A 17,223-nucleotide genomic window follows, 5' to 3' on the forward strand; every position below is an offset into this window, starting at 1 on the left:
CAATCTTGTGTGATTGGTGTCCACTTTATTCAGTTTCCCATGAGATAGTGCCATTATTGTGTATCACGGCACTTTGCAAATTAATTTATTTAATAATCTGTTACTACAGTTTTCTATTAAAAGGGACAATAACTTAATATGCTATAACTACAGGCATGGCAACAAACATTTATTTTTAGTTAAAATATTTAAGTATAAGAATTAATGATAGAAAGAACAGAAAGAAAGTCCCTTTGTTGCCTTTAAAGTCAAATTAAATATCTTATTATAAACAGCAAGAAAACATGAAAGTCCTTGGTCATATCGGAGTGTTTATCCTTTGCAGATGATGTCCTCCTTTTAGACATGCTACCACTGAATTTTATCTGTGACATGACATCTGGTCAAAAGCATTTCAGTGCCTTTCAAGTGGAGCGGTTGGTGGTGTCCTCCAGAGAAATTTAAATGGTGAGAAAAATAGTTATGTACTTGAGTGACTGAAATTCAAGTTCTAAGCTATTTAACCTGCAATTCATGGATTACTTTTCCTATAGGCATCCTTCAAAGAGCCAAGAGAAATGATTCTTTAAGGGCTCTCGGTCCTCCACACTCATCCAAAAACTTCTATATAATATGTACATTATCTTCACAGTGGTCTTTACATGGACCAAATGTTCTCTTTCTAATATCAAACACTGTTACTGTGCCACTGTGTGCAGTATTAGATTGGCATTGCAATTCATTCTCTTCCAAATATTACATAATTGCTGTAAATTGTAATGACAACTCTCAGACTTGTTTGTGAATAAACCAAAAAAAGGAGAAGTTGAGTTTATTTTTACTTTTATTTTTTTTCTCCACGACTACTTCATATGTCTTGACGATTTTCATAAAACACATTCACAGGTTCACAAAAGTTATGTTAATTACAGTGAATAAAGTGTTTATAACAATTCAAAGAACTGAACACAGTAAAGAGTTAACCTTAACTGAAGTAAATAATAATGGAATTTGCTTTCATTTATAAAAAAGCTACTAGATATCTCTTTCAATAAACTATAAACTATTCATTTAATGCCTTTTACTTTGTGTCTTTACACAATAGACTGATAAAGACAAACATGAATGTTTCAAACAGCAATACTCATAACTTAAAAGAGCTGCACATTAATGATATAATATATAAAAATTAAATACTCATGAATACTTGACAAGTGGAATATTGTCTTTTCTCTTGAAAACTGTGTAAGTGTTCAACAATATTTGCTGCACTGCTTGGTGAGGTTATAATACAGTAATGTTTTCCATGTAACAAAAGGAAAGGTTAGGGAGGTCTAAGGTGTACTAAGCTAGTAACAGTGGTGCTTGAGGGCTGTTGCGCACTCTTATATTAATTGTTCCCCACCTTCAAATATGCAGTGTCACCCATTTTTTAATTCTTTATTAATGATCAGAAACATTTCTTAAGGCTCACAGGGTGACTATAACAAGAACCACAGAACATTTAATGAACTTTGACATGAATTTTCCTCGCTTCGAGAACAGCGACTTGGTTTTAACAGCTTTTTCTCAACAACGTCAAATAGTTCCTACAGTACCAACAGTATTTCATTAACAAAAAGGTAACAGAATGCGAGGATGCCTTTACATTGTTAAAAACTGTGAGGCATTTCTGTGTCCTCGGTTGTCATTAGTCTTTTTCACATTATTTCTTTGCCAGTAGACAATATCAATAACCAGACATTTGGCCACAGACTTTGTATAACACATAAGTGAGGGGCATTTAATTTACTGCACCACTTTAGGCCCCTTCTACATTAACAGCTGCTTGGTTATTGTTTTTTAGGGCAGGCTGTGTTAAAAGCGTCGGCCACCAGGGGGCCCTGGCCACCTCTGGCCTCTGCCAGGTGGGGGGTGAGGCGGAGGAGAGACCGGTCCATTGTGGTAGCTGTGTAAAAGGATAAAATCACACATTGGATTCTTGGCTTTGGCCAATAGGTGGCACACTCTGATAAGAGCACCCATCTGAACTATTCCAATCAGGGTCCTCATCCCCTCTCAGTTACTGTGCAGTTACTGGAATGGCAAAATACATCGTAATGTCTTTTCATTATTTCATGCACTATTTAAAAGTATGCTTTCAAATAGTTGAGCAGTAAGTATGTTTTTTATTTATTTATAAGTAACATTGACTCAACATTAGTAAGACAAACTTTGGGCAAACACTTATATTATCTCATCTATTTGATAGACAAACTGAGAAGGAAATGTGATAATTAGAGGAAGTTAAAGTGAAGCTATAATGAGGCTTAAAAGAAAAGGGACAGAAAGGACTGTGCATTGTGTCACAACCCTCAGTCTTTTGGCTTGCAGTGTAATATAACTAGTGTGAGCATGTCTCAAATGCTTACCAGAATTATTTTTAAATCTATTTAGGTGTCTTAAAAAGCGTGCAAGTAAAGTGCCGAGAATTGTGACTTGCAAAGCTTGAGCAAGATATTAAAATTCGAAAAGCTCTTACCCTCTCGGGCCGCGGGGGTGGAAGTGGCGTGGAGGTCCAGGGGGCAGCATGCCACGGCCTCGAGGGTGTGGTGGACGCCCTCTGAAACCAGGATAACCTGGAGGAGGAGGCGGAGGGGGTCCGTGCCTACAGACAGGGAAAGGCATTGCACCGATACAAGACATTTGTGTGCATTTTCAGTTAAATGAAAACACACACCTACTCATTAAAGGCTTGTGATTTACAAAATAATTTGCTACAGAAATAAATGGCTCAAATGTACAGGTATTTGATCCCCACACAAAAGACTCTACCTTTTAGAACAGAGGTTCTTGAACTCAGGAGGATCATTCTTAAATCAAACAACCATGTATCCGGTCTTTCTGGTTACCCTGAGTGTCTGCACACAATATTGTGTGTCTTTGTGTGAGTTGCTTACCTATGCATGGGTGGGAAGGGGCCTCTGAGGTGCATGGGAGGTGGTGGGGGAGGAGGAGGAGGAGGGCCCATGCCCATTGGTCCACCCCTACCTCGATGACCTCTTACGTCTGGGTAAGGTCGCATCCTCCTCATTCCTCTGCGAGGGAAGTGCAGTATACCCATAAAAGCTAAACATTTTCATTTAAAATGCACACACATCTTATCAAACACACATCAAGGGCAGTTGTTTAACTTTGGATTTAACTCCCCTACAAAAAAAAGAAAAACAGAGCAAAACATTTATACTTAACATCATGCGTTTCAAATGTCAGTACCTCATGGGTGCAAATCCATTCATGGGTCCATCTTTTGGTCGTCCCCTCCCATGTCCAGGTGGACCAAACACTTTCATCATGCCCCGCCCACCACGCATGCCACCTCGATTCATCCGACCCCCTCGACCACGACCTTTAAACCCACGGCCCCTGAGGAAGAGAAAAAAATAATATGAGAAACGCTAGCTAGGTTTGAATGGACAATATTGAAATCAGTACAAATCAAAGAAGACTTCGGGTGAAATGTTTACATGTGATGGGGTGGAGTTTTCTAAGAATTTGTATAAAAACAAACTTTTAGCAGTCGACCAGTTCACCTTAAAAGCTGCCATCTTTGGTAAGTGAAGAAACGTACGTTAGCATGGGACAATTATTATTTTGATCGTTTTTAAACTACCCCTCTGCAACCGATTGAAATTTCATTCGGTTTGGGCCTGTTTAATTTGATTGAGATGTTTATCTGGAGCATTTTTATTCTGTCTGGCCTGTTAAACCAAGTACAATCAGAATATGAGGCTCCACGTAAGGGCAGTTACTGCCACTTAACCACTAGACTAAGTTCAATCATGTATAGCTGTAATAGTCAACTCTGTACATTGATGAAACCCAAAAGAAGTGAGGAAAGATTCCCTTCAATACCCAGAAATGACACAATGCAACGCAAATATATATACTCCAGTTTTCAGCAGGGCATGTTTTGGCCTTCCATTAGCATGCAGTTTAACAAACCATAAATACAGTACTAATAAATAAATGCAGTATTAGGCAGTAAACTTTAAGACTGACCGAGCTTTGTTGTCCATTGTGGGTTTCTCAGATTCATCCTTGGAAGGTTTTGAAGTTTCTGTCATCTTTTCTTCTGTGTCTGCGTCCATCTGAAAGGATGCAGGTCAAGATTAATATGCAGCCCTATGTTACAATGGAAATGTTATATTTCCTGTACACATACTATTTGCAACACCTGCCTTGACATAAAAAGATTTCTACATGCATTTTGCTTCCACATACAAAATATATCATTCATACTGCAGAAAGAGAAAAAAATATAGGGCATTTTGCCATTTTAAAAATGAATTCATGCAGAAATAAAGTGCAAGTTCCCTGCAGTTATGAGGTAATCAAGCATGATGTTAACAAATGGGAGCTTAATTCCCAAAGATTCATCCGATATGTAGAAAAACACATTTGCAGGCACAACTGATGAATCACTCTTTGATGTTGTAGGAGGTAATTTTTTTATTATCACTGATGAACAACATATTTAGGCATTTCTACAATGTGACACAAGGCTGTCAAAATTTTACTCAGCAGATCGTGGAAACATTAAACCTCAGCGTTGCATTCATTGCATCGCTCTGTCACTGGGTGTGATGGACTGTGCATGCCTCATATTGAAACAGGTGACATATTCGCAAGTTAGGCACGGACAACTGCAAGTCAGAGCTCGACAGTGAGGAAATTAATAGTCCCTGGATAACAGCTGTTAGACTGCATCGCAGCATCTGCGACACTGATAGATAGACTGACGACTTAAGTGATATATAGTAGGGGAAAGGTAAGGGGGGGTGGACACTAAGCACGAACCTGCCACTCAACATACTTGGGGAATGTGAGATGACTTACAAAATTTGTCCTGAGGGAGCAACCGTCCCAGAAAGCCGCTGCTGAAACTTGTTTTACTTGCAGTGTGTCTGATACTTTTGCTGAAAAGCCAGCAATTCACATGAGCTTAAGATTAGGCATGCAGGGTATGGATACCAATAACTATCTGCTTCTCATGGCTAGTTTAAAATACACAAATGTGAAATTCCTAAACTGTAGTAACTGTGTGGTCTTTTACTGGTTTTAAAGACTGCATTAAAGTCAAGTGATGTCATTTTCTAAACCTACCAGACTGTTATACTTGTTTTAATAGTTGTCTTTACCCACGTCATCATTATCCCCCCTTCACTGATGATTTTTGATCAGAAATCTAATTGGGTTTGTATTTCTGTAAAATGTTGTGATATTTGATTTTGTTGTGCTTTTGAGAAGATTTCAAAAGGTTCAGGTATACATCGTATATCCTGAGTGTGTAGATGCTGCGCTTGTTAAGCCAACTAAATCAATTTGGCTACATATTATTGGCTCTAATTTTACCAGTACCGATAAATAACCAAATTATATAAATGTTCCAATATCAGGCCAATAATATCAGGGTTTGAGAAATTTTTTAGCATCTTTATAGTAATTTTAAATGTATGCAGTATCTAAATTAAAAGTTGATATACTTTCTCTTAACTATGTGTACACTCAGTTGCCAGTTTATAAGGTGCAGCTAGCTAAAATATATGGAAAAGCCCTTCAATTCATCCTGCCTCAATAAAATTCAAATGATCCAGTTTTAGTTATGGTCTGTCTGGTGGTGAACTGTACCTCTATACATTTAGATCCACTTGGACAAATAGATAGACTCCTCTACTTGCATATATTACTGTATGTTGTAGAGATAACAATAACGCGAGACTTTGTGGAGCAGCAGCTTGAAATGCATAATGACAATGGGAAGAAACATGACACCATTAAACTGTAACCACGTCATGGAGGACTGTCGCGTACACATACATTATCAGTGTTATTTTAAAGGTGCGTTGAGCGTCACGGAAACATTTTTATCCTGATCCTGATCCTGAGAGGCGGTTGGAGCTGTGTCACTTTAATTATTAAGCTGGAGGCTCCTGTGCAACAAATACACGACAAGCCTCTGATAATACTGTCAGTGGTTTATACACTGGTGAGTTTTAAGAGCTAATGTTTAAGTAACCCGGCTAAATTATGATGCAGAGCACCAGCAGGGCCGTGTCTAACTCCTGGGTTTACATCCAGTGCAGCTTTGATTTGCAGGATGTTTTCTCCCAAACAAGTTGCTTCATTTAACTCGTCTTCACGCAGGCATTCGACATTTGGATAACCAGTTTTCTTTTTCAAAACACGAAACAGAAAAGCCGAATAACAAATGTGTATTTTATCATTAGTCATGTACGAGAGGGGCGTTCCTGTGATTTTGCAAACGCGTTGGCCAAAAGAAAATGGATGACTTACTTTTGTTGCTGATGCAAGCGAGGAGGTAGATTCTAAAAGTAATATAATTTTCCTATTTGCTAAGAAAAATAAAAAATATATTAGAAAAATAAAAAATGTACAAAATTTCCGACAGCTTCTGTGGCTCCTTCGTGTTTTGAAATGGCGGCTTCGTCAGACTAGCCCACATCCCAGGTTGGGATTTCTTTGTGAGGGACACATTATGTGAAAGTCAACGCCCACCCCGGAGGAATCCTGGCGTCTGATTGGCTACATGTAGTTCTGATCCCGCCTACGTTCGCTAGTTTGACATTCTGATTGGATGAATGGGTTGACGTGCGTTCTGCTTGTACTGCTCACCCTGAAGATAGGTCATTAATTAAATGGGCCACAAGTTCAACATACAACGCTGATTTATTGAAGATGGTTGAGTAGAAAACATGTGTGTGAATAAAACCTGCATCTGACATAATAGATTTATGTAAACATGTTACACACGCCTGATGTAGCCTATTTTATATGTAAAATAAAAAAACACATGAAGAGTTGGATAGACAACTGGACTCATTTACAAAAAACAAAAGGACTAATTATTTAATAGCTTTCAGACACAACAAAACCTTAAAATAACACGCATCTATTTAAGTCCTAAAATATACCAGTAAACAAAGTACACGAGGTTAAAAACAGTATCAACCTGTTTCTGTTAACGCAAACAGGAATATTGGAGTCTGCATCAGTAAAGCTGTATTTCATACCCATCAAGATATCATCAGCGAAAAATATACATATCAACAAAAAGCACACTCAATTTTCCAAACACTGAATTCATAATTCAAACACAGGCAGCCTCATATACAAAAATAATTGCCAAATGCCCGAAAAACAATATTTACATCAAGGGAAGGGCTGAAAAACAGAAGGAAAAACATAAAAATGAAATGTAATCATTAAGTTATCTTTAAGATATTGCATGTAAAACTAACTCCATCAAATGTCCAGATGAGAGTTAACCTGATGCGTAAAAGTGGTCCATGCACGTCCGTTACGCGCGGCTCAGGATGTCTGAGAGCTTGTTGATGTATTCAATAGTGTATTTGAGGGTTTGTATCTTGGTCAGGGGTTGTCCTCTCTTGCTGTAGTCCGGCGGCAGGTAGTCACGGAGCTGGTGCAAAGCCTCCGCAAGACTCCTCATCCGCATCTTCTCCCTCTCGCTGGCCTTCACGCGCCTTTTGGTGGACATCTTGGGCTTGCTCATCCTCTGCGATGCCGGAGTCGCCCTGCGTCCCGAGAAGCCGACGGACAGATCGCTGATGTCCTGGTGCCGGCTGGAGAAGCACATCTCCGGTGAAGAGCAGCTGGAGTCCATGGAGGATTCCGGTGAGGCGGACTGAAGCGAGTCCTGATCCTCTCCGAGGCTACTCCACTCAGACAGTATTCTCGATGTGACAGCTTCCAGGTTCATGTTAGAAATATCCCGAGACTTCCAGACGTCCATGTAGCGAGGATGACATCAGGCAGATTCTGTGAGGGGGATTTTGCCAAAGCGTTTTTATACAGAAGCAGATCTCCGGAGGTTTATGGGTTCACAGCTCAGGCGAAAAAAAAAAAAAGTTCAAAGAAAACCTCAAGTGCCAAAATGCGACCTTCCCGAAGGACGTCGTTCGTTATCACTGGGGTGTGAATAAGGCTAAATAGACGGATAATGTGATGGAAAGAAAAATAATTAGATTCCTTTTGTGGGGAATTACTCTTTAAAGTCTGCACGACGACAATTATCAGTTTGATGTGATTTGTCTAATGAAGGAATGAGAGGATGCTGTTTCACCTGAGAGCTTCACACCTCTCTGGCAAGTCAGGCCTGCATGTGTCTTCAGTCTGGAAGTTTATAGTCAAGTCAGCATTATTTTTTGACTTGGAGCCTCACGGAGCCACATTGCTTGAAATATATATATGAATATATGGTTCAGAATCAGCAAGAGGTAGTTTGTAAGTCAAGTCTTCTTGAACTGCATCTTAAAATCTTATTGCTACCTGGAGGAATGCTTCTGGTTTCTAATGCAGGTTTTCCAGTTTGACAAGCCATCCGTCAACTGTAAAATATCCTTCACAAGAAAATGACACAGGACACAACTTGTTTTGAAAGACAAGTTGATTTGCACTGGAAAACAATCAAGGAACGAGGAAGGGGAAAAAAAGAAGAAAAAATAAGACCTAGTCTAGGACTGAGTTGTTATTTGGGCAGAGGATGCAGCTGTCACCAAGCTCCTGCCAGACCTTTCATGTCTGCAAAAGGTGTCTAAGGCCTCACTCATGATCAAGGGGGCCAACACTGGCAGGTTGTAAAACCAATAGCTCAGCGTCCCCCTCAGCTGCAGTGGCTGCCTCTCTCTTAAGTGACATGTAGCTTGTCAAACAGCAGTGGGAGAAAACAAGCTCACATGCTGCTTCTAAATGGCGTTTAATGCTGAAAACTGTGCTAATCCACAACCTTCAACCCTGATTTACATAAACTGTTCCTTTCAGGATCAGAGCAACAGGTTTTGGCAAAGCAACAAAACATTCTTGAGGAACTTATTTATTACAATTTCATGTTTCGGTTCAAGCTTTTCAATGTCACGACATCTAATGACACAACTTTAATAAAAATCAATATTGTTCTTTGAATTCTGCTGAAAAATTCACTCCTCTCACTTATTAAATACTTCAAACTTCAATTTTCTTGATTAACGGGGCACTATGTAGTTTTGCAGAAGAAATTCAAACTCAGAATTAAAAGAATTTCAATATTAATGAGGTAATAGCACAAACATAGAAGTATTTATTTTTTACATAACTGAATAAACAAGCTGTTCTCAGAGGAAAATAAGGTCCACAGAACACTGTTAGAGGCTTAAAAGGTGGCAGGGTCCGCCAAATATAAAATGAAATTGTGTTGTCCTTTAAGGTCAGTTTATTTGTTTATTTATTGTTTATTCAGTCATGGAAATGAAGAAAATGCTTGAAAAATGACTTAAAGATAAAATATGTAACATTTCTGCATTAAAATGTCAAAATCTACTCGATCTTTATTGTATATTTTGTTGAGCTGTGTACTTACAATCCCAAATATTTCAAACAATATTCAAACCAGGAGAAATCCTAATTCTGTGTGTAACGGAGCATTTCATTTGTTCGTTCTGGAAGAGAGTCTGAGAGTGAGGAGGGAGGCACAACATGAATAATATAGTTTTTAAAACCAAATTGAGAACGTATATGCAGGTTTTCTAAACACGGACAAACTCACTAAAAATAAATTATTGACTCGTTTCAGTGCCAGGAGACGAGTTCGTCCTGGTTTGTTTTTTTCTTTGTGTGTCATATTCGTCATCACAATTACGCCATAAAAACAGAACAGTGAAAAGCAGCAGAACATATATTTGCATCGTCAGACTACATAAAAAAAAAGACATTAAACTTTATTTAAAAGTCTTATAGCATTCTGATATAGACAAATTGTTTGTTTCTGTGGCTGAAAAGGAAAGCTGCCAAAGAGTGAGACATCATGCTTCTCTCTCATCTCTGTTGTGAGTTGCACATGCGTAATACCGATCAGCTGACAACAGTGGTTACTTTCTGAATATCTTTTACATCGCACCTCTTTCAAACTCAGTGCTGAGGATGGATGGAAAAGTATGAACAAACTAGTCCAGTGTGCAAGGGGTAGAACATTTTGAAACATCACCTCGTCTTTGAACACTTCTACCCGAGTCATGTCACAACATTTTTTTGGTTTTTAAACAATGAAGACAGCAGCTTCCATGATGCCACACTACTTAAGTCTTTCGTTTTGTTTTAATTGAGACCCCAAGCGGCATAAATAAAAATAATTATAGATTCATTCTCTGTCACTTGACTAATCCAGTAATTGGTGCAGCTCTACTGTAATAAGCTAATAAATGAGAAATTGAGTAAAGATTTTTAAGGTTTAGAGTAATCTTTCATATTCAACATAAAATAGCTTACATGTTCTTGTGCATCGTCCTGTAATGATGCTGCTCACTTTAGGAATTTCAGTCTCAGCCTCTCTGCCAGTGGCAGCGGACTCTCACCACAGATCACTGAGTCATCACTATCTAACACAGTGACAGGTGACGCTGGAGTCTGAAGGAACACATCGTCACTCGCATCAGCTGGTGAGACAGTCTGGCTTTTAGTTGATGCAGGCATGCTGTTCGTCTCAATATCTACATTGCAATTCTGAGATTTTAGTCGTGATAACTGGACTGGAGCCATTTTCGCTGTTGGTTTGGTTGAAACAGGTTTCAGGGGGAAGTCTGAAAGGGAGCCCTTGATCTTGTTTACTGGCTTGAGCTTCGCCTTTCTTTGCGCTCCAAGCTGCTGGTTCTCTGCATCGCTCTCCTCGCTGGATGAGCCCACGCTCTTACACACACTCTTCTTGGTGGTGTGTGACACGTTTTTGTCACTTCGATCTGGGCCAGAGTGGCACGTCTGTGGTGGGCCAGCCGCTGAGGGAATGGCTTTTCTGACAAATTTATATTTCTGTGGAGGCTTTTGGGAGCCGTTACATTTGTCCTTTGTCTTATTTTGAGTTTGTAGTGCAGGCCTCAGCTGCTGCTCTGAACTGTGAGTGTCTGTTTTATTTGTTGCACACTGCCTTCTGTCAGTGAGTGGTTCTTTGTTGTTAACAGCAGATTCCTTTCCTGACAACTTGCTGCCAATCCGTCCACTTGGTTTTGAGTTATGAGAAGAAGTGTGTTTGAGAGGGGCTAACTCATAGTTTAGTAGTTTTGAGACCATGTCAGTGGGGATCTCCATCTGGTCAACAGCTTTATCTGTGTTCCTCATGAGCACCCTGTCCCTAAGAGAAAGCTCTGGAGCAGATCTGGAGTCTCCTTCTTTGACGTCACATGAGGTTTTCAGCTTGGTGTTTTCGCCCGCCGTTTCCCTGGCCCCACTGTCTGTGCTCAGCTTGTGCTCAGTGCTGTGGTTTGTGGCTGATGGAGAGGATGTGAAGGACAAAGCCTCCCAGTCGATATCACTTAGGTGTAGAGCGTCGATAACAGCAGAGACAGACGGTGAAGCAGCAGCCTCTGGTTCTGCTTGAGACTGAGGCGTATTCGGGCAATCACCCAAACTGCCGTTGTCTTCCTTCGTCTTCCGCTGCTGTTTATTGTTCACTGGAGTGTCCAGGAGCACCACTTCTGGTTCCTCTGTGCTGGTAGGGAGTACAGTTTGTGATTGAGCGTTAGAGGAACTCTGAAGGGTCATCTGAGCCAAGAGGTCTGAAATACCATCTGAGATCAGATCAGCCGGCTTCTCCTTTTGACTCTTTGGCTTCCTCTCTGTAAAGAAGATTGAGACTGAATGTCAGAGAACGCTTTAATGACTACTTTGAACATGTTCACTGAAAAGTTAGCAATCTCAGTGGTTTCCCTACACATTAGGAAGTGAAGCTCTACAGCAGTTGTGGCTGGGGAGGGGGGAGCAAAGTACAACCTGCATAAAGTGACAGCGAAGCCTGTGAGACAGACACCTCTCTGCTGCATCAAAGCTTTTGGTGTGAACTAGTTGAGCTGCCAAACTCTACATTTTCAGGTGTCAGAGCGGCTGTAATAGACAGCCTTGAAAAACAAGTCAAAAGCTCCAGGTGCCTTTGATCAGGACGCCCTTGTCAGCGGCACAGTGAGTGTGGGAAGTTTTGGAGCTTATCAAGTCTGTGGGAGGGCTCACATTTTTTGTTTGCTACATTGTTAACTTCATTAAAAAATGAGTTTATTGAAAGTGAATATTACAAATTATCGTCTTACTTTTGGTCTTTTTCTCTTCAGCCAGAGCTTTGTCTCTCAGGTAGCTTTCCACCAGCTCTGGGAAGGCCACACGGAAGAGAGACTCTTCCTCCACCGTCCTCACCTCACCTTGATCCTGTGAAGGCCGATCCTCAGGAAACACATAATGTTCTGCAAAAACCCCAAACATCAAGGTCAGGTCCATATCGGTCTCAACAATTCTCTCATTTATCTTATTTAGGACAAAATGTTTTTTGTTTTTTTTTCCTTTACTGATACAAAAATTGCGGTAAAGCATCACTGGAAGGCATTTTGGAGAAATGCAGCCTAGAAAATTAAAATAAACATCAGAAGTGTTTTTAATAAATCCATCAAAGTGTGCTTTAGCCTGAAGCAACAGCATCAAATGTCTTTTGTCAGACCAACAGCACAAAAACACAAAAATATTACATTTACTATAATGTTAGTAAAGGGAAATCAGCAAACCCTCACATGTAACAACCTGGAACTCTCAAATGTTCATCATCGTCATCTCTGCTTGATAAAATGACCTAAATGATTGACTGATAATCACAATAGTTGCAAATGAATGTTGATCGACTAATTAATGAAGAATGAACATTTTGTAGCTGCTGTACTTTCCCAATGGCACTATTTGCAGATGCTCCTCTGAACAAACGCAGACAAGAATGTATAAATACTATACACAAATACAGGACATTTTATTCTAAATGCAAGTATCATAGCCTTTTAACTCATAAATGCAATAATTGCTTTTCAACCACTTTCTTGTTACAGGGATTTTGGAATACATACACACTTTAGCGTGAGATTAAGTTTACAGTAACATTCATTAAACTGCATGATACAATATAACAAATGAGGAACCGCATTCTGAATTAGTTGATTGAGACTTTCTCAGGCTGCTCACGTCGGGCCGGCTTGTTAGTGAAGTGGACTTTGATATGACAGATTTCCCAGCCTGGGGAGGAAGCCAGTTTAGCACCTAGTGGCTGTTGTGACTGATCTGTCACCTCTGAACCCCACCTCACAGCAAGTCACTAACAGACAACCCGGTGACGAGCACCCTGCACCCCCAACCTCTGCTTACTGCAGCAGTCGTGTCACTCAACCCAGAAGATGTTTTCTTAAACATCGCTTTTTCCTCTGACTGCAGGAAAACAGAGGATTACAGAAAATATTGAAGTGAACAGCATCCTGTGTTGGTTTAAACTGACCTGGTGTGCTCCAGATGATTTCGAAGCAAGCGACGGCATTCCTCACCCTCGGTTTCAGTATTCTTTGGGAGTAAAACGTGTTGATAATCAAAAATAAGCTTTTATTACAACAAAGTTACTGAAGAGACACTTTTTAGTTGCTAAAAGTTGAAATTGAACTTGGCGGGCTACCTGAGGGGCTTGATTTGGGAACACATTTCCCTTCCATACTTCCTGTTCATCAACTCTGCGTAGGTCATCAAGACTAAAACCTTTTCACTGGTGTAGTGCTTCGGCCACTCCATCTTATCATAGGCAAATTTCTAGAAAACAAAACCATCTTTTAGATGCAACTCACTGAAGAAATAACTTATCAAAGATGTCATTTAAATCAAGCCATTACCTGAATCAACAACATATTTGGCTGCCTCCTTTTGAAATGTGACACAGGCTTATCCTTGGAAATCAGGAACTCAGTAATGATCTGCAAAATTTTATTTAAATATTAAAAACCATATACTTTAGATGAAACAATAAGCACATGAAAACAGCTGTACCTCTGTGAAGGGGAACTGTTGACTTGCAAGTGTTTTCCTAAAAAAAGAGAGAAAGAAAACACTTAAAAAAGTGAAATCGACACAATACTCGACTTTTAAAGCCAATTTAACTGATCAAATGTTTTTATTTAAAATTTTCAATAGGTGGTGTGGTAATGTCATCATTGTGAATAAGTTTGGCCACAAGTCATCAAGTGAAAATTTTATATTGTGACAGCCTTAATTGATAGATTTACTACAGTCTTGGTCTTCTTTTTGATTAGTTGTCTTTATGCTCTTGCTTTCTCATGCCGTTAAACTTTCGATTTTCATTTCCTGCATTTACATCTACCGTTTTTGTGAAGAAAAAAAAAATTAATCTAGGGTTAATTTCCATCAGGTCACATACTTTCTGATGTTTGCCTCAAAAGACAAGGCCTGGCGTGTCTGTTCATAGCAGTGCCAGTCACAGGGACACTGGTAATCAAAGTCCTGAGGCTGACAGAAATGTTTGCTGTCGCACAGCACACAGCCGCTGCGTTCATGTGCCTTTGCTGAACCTGAAAAAAGGGAGGAGATGAATCAGAGTAAATATCTGATGAAACTTATGTCTCATGCTTTTTTTACACATGGCAGAGGAGGTTGTTAAGCTTTGTATATTCGTTTGTATAAACTGATTTCTATCTTTTTTTTAAATAGGAGAAGTAGGTAAAAAGCCAAGCCAAACAACCAACCTTAAAATCTAACACATTACTACGACTCAGGTGTTAAATCAGAGGCTTATTCCGACTAATCCATCTCTCACATACGTGTATGTTTTAACATCGCAGGTTAAATCCTCTCGGGACACCCCTCCCCTCCCCTTTGCTTGCCACCTCTTATCAGGATCAGCCAAAGGGTCAGAGTTCAAGGCAGGGCACCACTTACCAGGATGTCGACATACGTGGCAGTGAGCGACCTTCTTTACGACTCCCTCAGACACACCTGCATTCTCCTCCTTCCACTTGATGAACCTGAGCCGATTAGCAAGAGGTTACAAGTGCACAACCACAGCACAGAAAAGAAAAAAAATGCTTATCTGCAATCAAAATGCAAGAAAGATGAGTGTGTGTTACCTACCTCTGCAGAAGTGTTTGTCCTTTAATCATCTGAATGAGCCTCAGAGCTTGCTCTCTACCAACACCAGGTATGCCCTTGTGGAAGAAAGCCAATGTACAGTTAACATCCTGTAAATCATTCATATCAGTGATTTTAATGCACAAATTTCAGATTAAGGTGCCCTTCTTACTTTAGGAATATAATCACAGCCCAGGAAGATGGCCAAACCGACAAGATTCTCTCTGGAAAGACGTAACTCTGTTTCTACCCTGGAGGTCCTGTAACAGTCCACCTGAGGGTCCTGGACGGGAAAGAGAGGAGCAATATGCTATATTTTTTGATCTGGTGGAATTGAGCATACGTACATGGAAGCAGTGATGATGTCACTGTGTGTTGTAGTTGTTTGTGTTTATGTTGAAAAGCATAATAACATTTTGTAATAATAATATGCTGTTTACTTTTTAGTTAATAACCTGACTAGTGATTTGACCTACAAATATTGACAGTTATTTTGTCTAAAACTAGATTCAACATCCTAAACTCACAAGCAAAATTGAATAAGTTGCTCTTTTTAAAATACATAAAGTACTGCAAAACAAAAAACAGTACATAACAGCAAGTATACCTAATTCAGTACTATAGCTTCTAGTTTTCAGGAGGCAATTTAGAGCAAAAACATAGACTAAAGAATTTCATTTAGGAAACGATATGGTAAGAAAAATACTATTGCAATATTTTTAAAAGCTATTATGAATGATAATTTTTGCATAACAATTTTCACTTTTGCTGAGAAAAGCAATTTTAAAATATGATGATGTGACATTTGTTGGGGGACTGTTCCAAACAAACATGTTTGGGCCAGGGCATCTGTGTTGGCTTCTGTTATTTGGATATAGCCCTTTGCCATGTTTTGAATTAAGTAATATTTTGATTAACTGTGCAGCCTGACTGGAAATCAAATGGGAACACTCCTGGAAAAAATGCAGCTCTGACGGGTGTCCAGATGTTACTTTGGTACTCTGGAGAAAGTTTAATCGAAATCACAGGCATATTTTTAGTCCTTATAAGTAACAGTTTGAACTGAAGAAGCCTTTCAAGTGAGCGGTCAAGCATCTTCTATCAAACACCAGCCCTGAGATTTGGGTTCAGCCCTCTCCACATGTTGTACATTGTTGATTAGATGAACTTTCCCAACATACTTTGCTGTTCATGTTGAAGTTCCTGTAGACAGTCCGGGCTCCATACAAGAAAGCGTCTCCATCATTAGTGATGCAGCCGTCCACCAGGCCCTGTGAGTCCAGGTAGGCGCACATGGCCTCAGCCTCCCCAGCAGCTGTCACCCATGGCACACCAAGATAGTCCAACATCTCTGCACACTACAGAGGACAGGAGTGCTTAAAAACAACATGCATGTGACTGACTGACTTTGGTGACAGATGCAGGAGAGTGGAGGACCAACCAACCTCTCTTAGCACAGCGTTAAAGCGCCCTCTGCTGGTGTTTTTTGTGGACTTCGCGGCAGGAGCCTTTTTGAATCCTCCATATCTTGTTTCTGTCCTCTTGCTCATGGTTTCCGCTTTGAGTTTAGGGGCTTCTCCTTCCATCACAAAGACGAGCTTCACCCCCATGAGCGTCAGGGATGACATCCTGAAAAACAAATTCCTGGACACAAAAGGACATCGCTTTTAAGTGATGGTTGTCCAGCAGAAGTTACGGTTCTAAAGATTAGAACTGAAGCTAACTAAGCTAGCTGATAAGTGACAATTACCTCAGGTGGGGTTTGGTTACTCTCCCCATCATTGCCTGGACGTGCTGGGCCTCGCACACCCATAAGCTCAGGTCAACTGCCAGCGTCTTTCCGCTCAAACTGTACAGCGGCACCGACTCACGAACCGGCTCGACGATAGACCACAAATCGTGAACACCCATAACTACCCCAAAAATGGGTTTTAACCGATTTAACTTGAGGGAAACGCGCAGAAAACGTCAATGCTACTCAACACAACACAGAACAACGAGCCGGAGATTTCAAACGGTGGCGCCGCTGGGCCACGTTCCAATTCGTTGAAGGACTCCTTACTACGCTACCTTGTTGCGGTATAAACTGTTGCAAAGTTGTAAAAGAAAATAAATTCGACCTTTGAGTTGAATTTAAGTCATCAATAAGCGTTCTGTCTCGTAATTTTGCTAGTCAATCTGTCAAGTATCATGATTATAAAAGAACAAGGTGGAATAGAAGGATACGGTGTCGCGGAGTTGATCGAAGCCAAATGGACGTCATATAAAAGC

The 17,223-nt window shown here is 40.1% G+C and overlaps 3 protein-coding genes across 3 annotated transcripts; all 3 read right to left on the minus strand.

The window, feature by feature from the left end:
• Window positions 1-805: 805 nt before the first annotated feature.
• Window positions 806-6,503, minus strand: LOC311272052 (uncharacterized protein). The gene is made up of 6 exons (XM_084378152.1): window positions 6,316-6,503; window positions 4,021-4,109; window positions 3,235-3,384; window positions 2,919-3,056; window positions 2,501-2,626; window positions 806-1,927 (listed from the first exon to the last, which is right to left on the minus strand). The coding sequence occupies exons 2-6, from the start codon at window positions 4,107-4,109 to the stop codon at window positions 1,837-1,839; spliced, it is 594 nt and encodes a 197-aa protein (XP_084234278.1). The 5' UTR covers window positions 6,316-6,503; the 3' UTR covers window positions 806-1,836.
• Window positions 6,504-6,689: 186 nt separating this feature from the next.
• msgn1 (mesogenin 1) lies at window positions 6,690-10,349 on the minus strand. Its single transcript, XM_084378086.1, has 2 exons — window positions 10,300-10,349; window positions 6,690-7,818 (listed from the first exon to the last, which is right to left on the minus strand). Exon 2 carries the CDS (start codon window positions 7,790-7,792, stop codon window positions 7,340-7,342), a length of 453 nt encoding a protein of 150 aa, XP_084234212.1. The 5' UTR covers window positions 7,793-7,818; window positions 10,300-10,349; the 3' UTR covers window positions 6,690-7,339.
• Window positions 9,605-17,160, minus strand: gen1 (GEN1 Holliday junction 5' flap endonuclease). Its single transcript, XM_084378084.1, has 13 exons — window positions 16,703-17,160; window positions 16,398-16,596; window positions 16,134-16,310; window positions 15,125-15,235; window positions 14,956-15,029; window positions 14,764-14,849; window positions 14,246-14,396; window positions 13,858-13,894; window positions 13,704-13,784; window positions 13,493-13,623; window positions 13,322-13,383; window positions 12,105-12,254; window positions 9,605-11,639 (listed from the first exon to the last, which is right to left on the minus strand). The coding sequence occupies exons 1-13, from the start codon at window positions 16,861-16,863 to the stop codon at window positions 10,333-10,335; spliced, it is 2,727 nt and encodes a 908-aa protein (XP_084234210.1). The 5' UTR covers window positions 16,864-17,160; the 3' UTR covers window positions 9,605-10,332.
• Between the last annotated feature and the right edge of the window lie 63 nt (window positions 17,161-17,223).

Source organism: Pagrus pagrus (assembly GCF_965226575.1).
Source record: "Pagrus pagrus genome assembly, chromosome: 16".
Classification (NCBI taxonomy): Eukaryota; Metazoa; Chordata; class Actinopteri; order Spariformes; family Sparidae; genus Pagrus; species Pagrus pagrus.

Excerpts from the sequence above, each read along its gene's own strand:
- LOC311272052 (XM_084378152.1), bottom strand. The coding sequence starts at position 4,109 with ATGGACGCAGACACAGAAGAAAAGATGACAGAAACTTCAAAACCTTCC. Across the intron at positions 3,385-4,020 it reads ACAATGGACAACAAAGCTCG|GGGCCGTGGGTTTAAAGGTC; the intron begins GTCAGTCTTAAA and ends TCTCTTCCTCAG. Across the intron at positions 2,627-2,918 it reads CCCTTCCCACCCATGCATAG|GCACGGACCCCCTCCGCCTC; the intron begins GTAAGCAACTCA and ends CCCTGTCTGTAG.
- gen1 (XM_084378084.1), bottom strand. The coding sequence starts at position 16,863 with ATGGGTGTTCACGATTTGTGGTCTATCGTCGAGCCGGTTCGTGAGTCG. Across the intron at positions 13,384-13,492 it reads TCCCAAATCAAGCCCCTCAG|AATACTGAAACCGAGGGTGA; the intron begins GTAGCCCGCCAA and ends TTACTCCCAAAG. Across the intron at positions 11,640-12,104 it reads TGAAGAGAAAAAGACCAAAA|AGAGGAAGCCAAAGAGTCAA; the intron begins GTAAGACGATAA and ends TCTTCTTTACAG.
- msgn1 (XM_084378086.1), bottom strand. The coding sequence starts at position 7,792 with ATGGACGTCTGGAAGTCTCGGGATATTTCTAACATGAACCTGGAAGCT.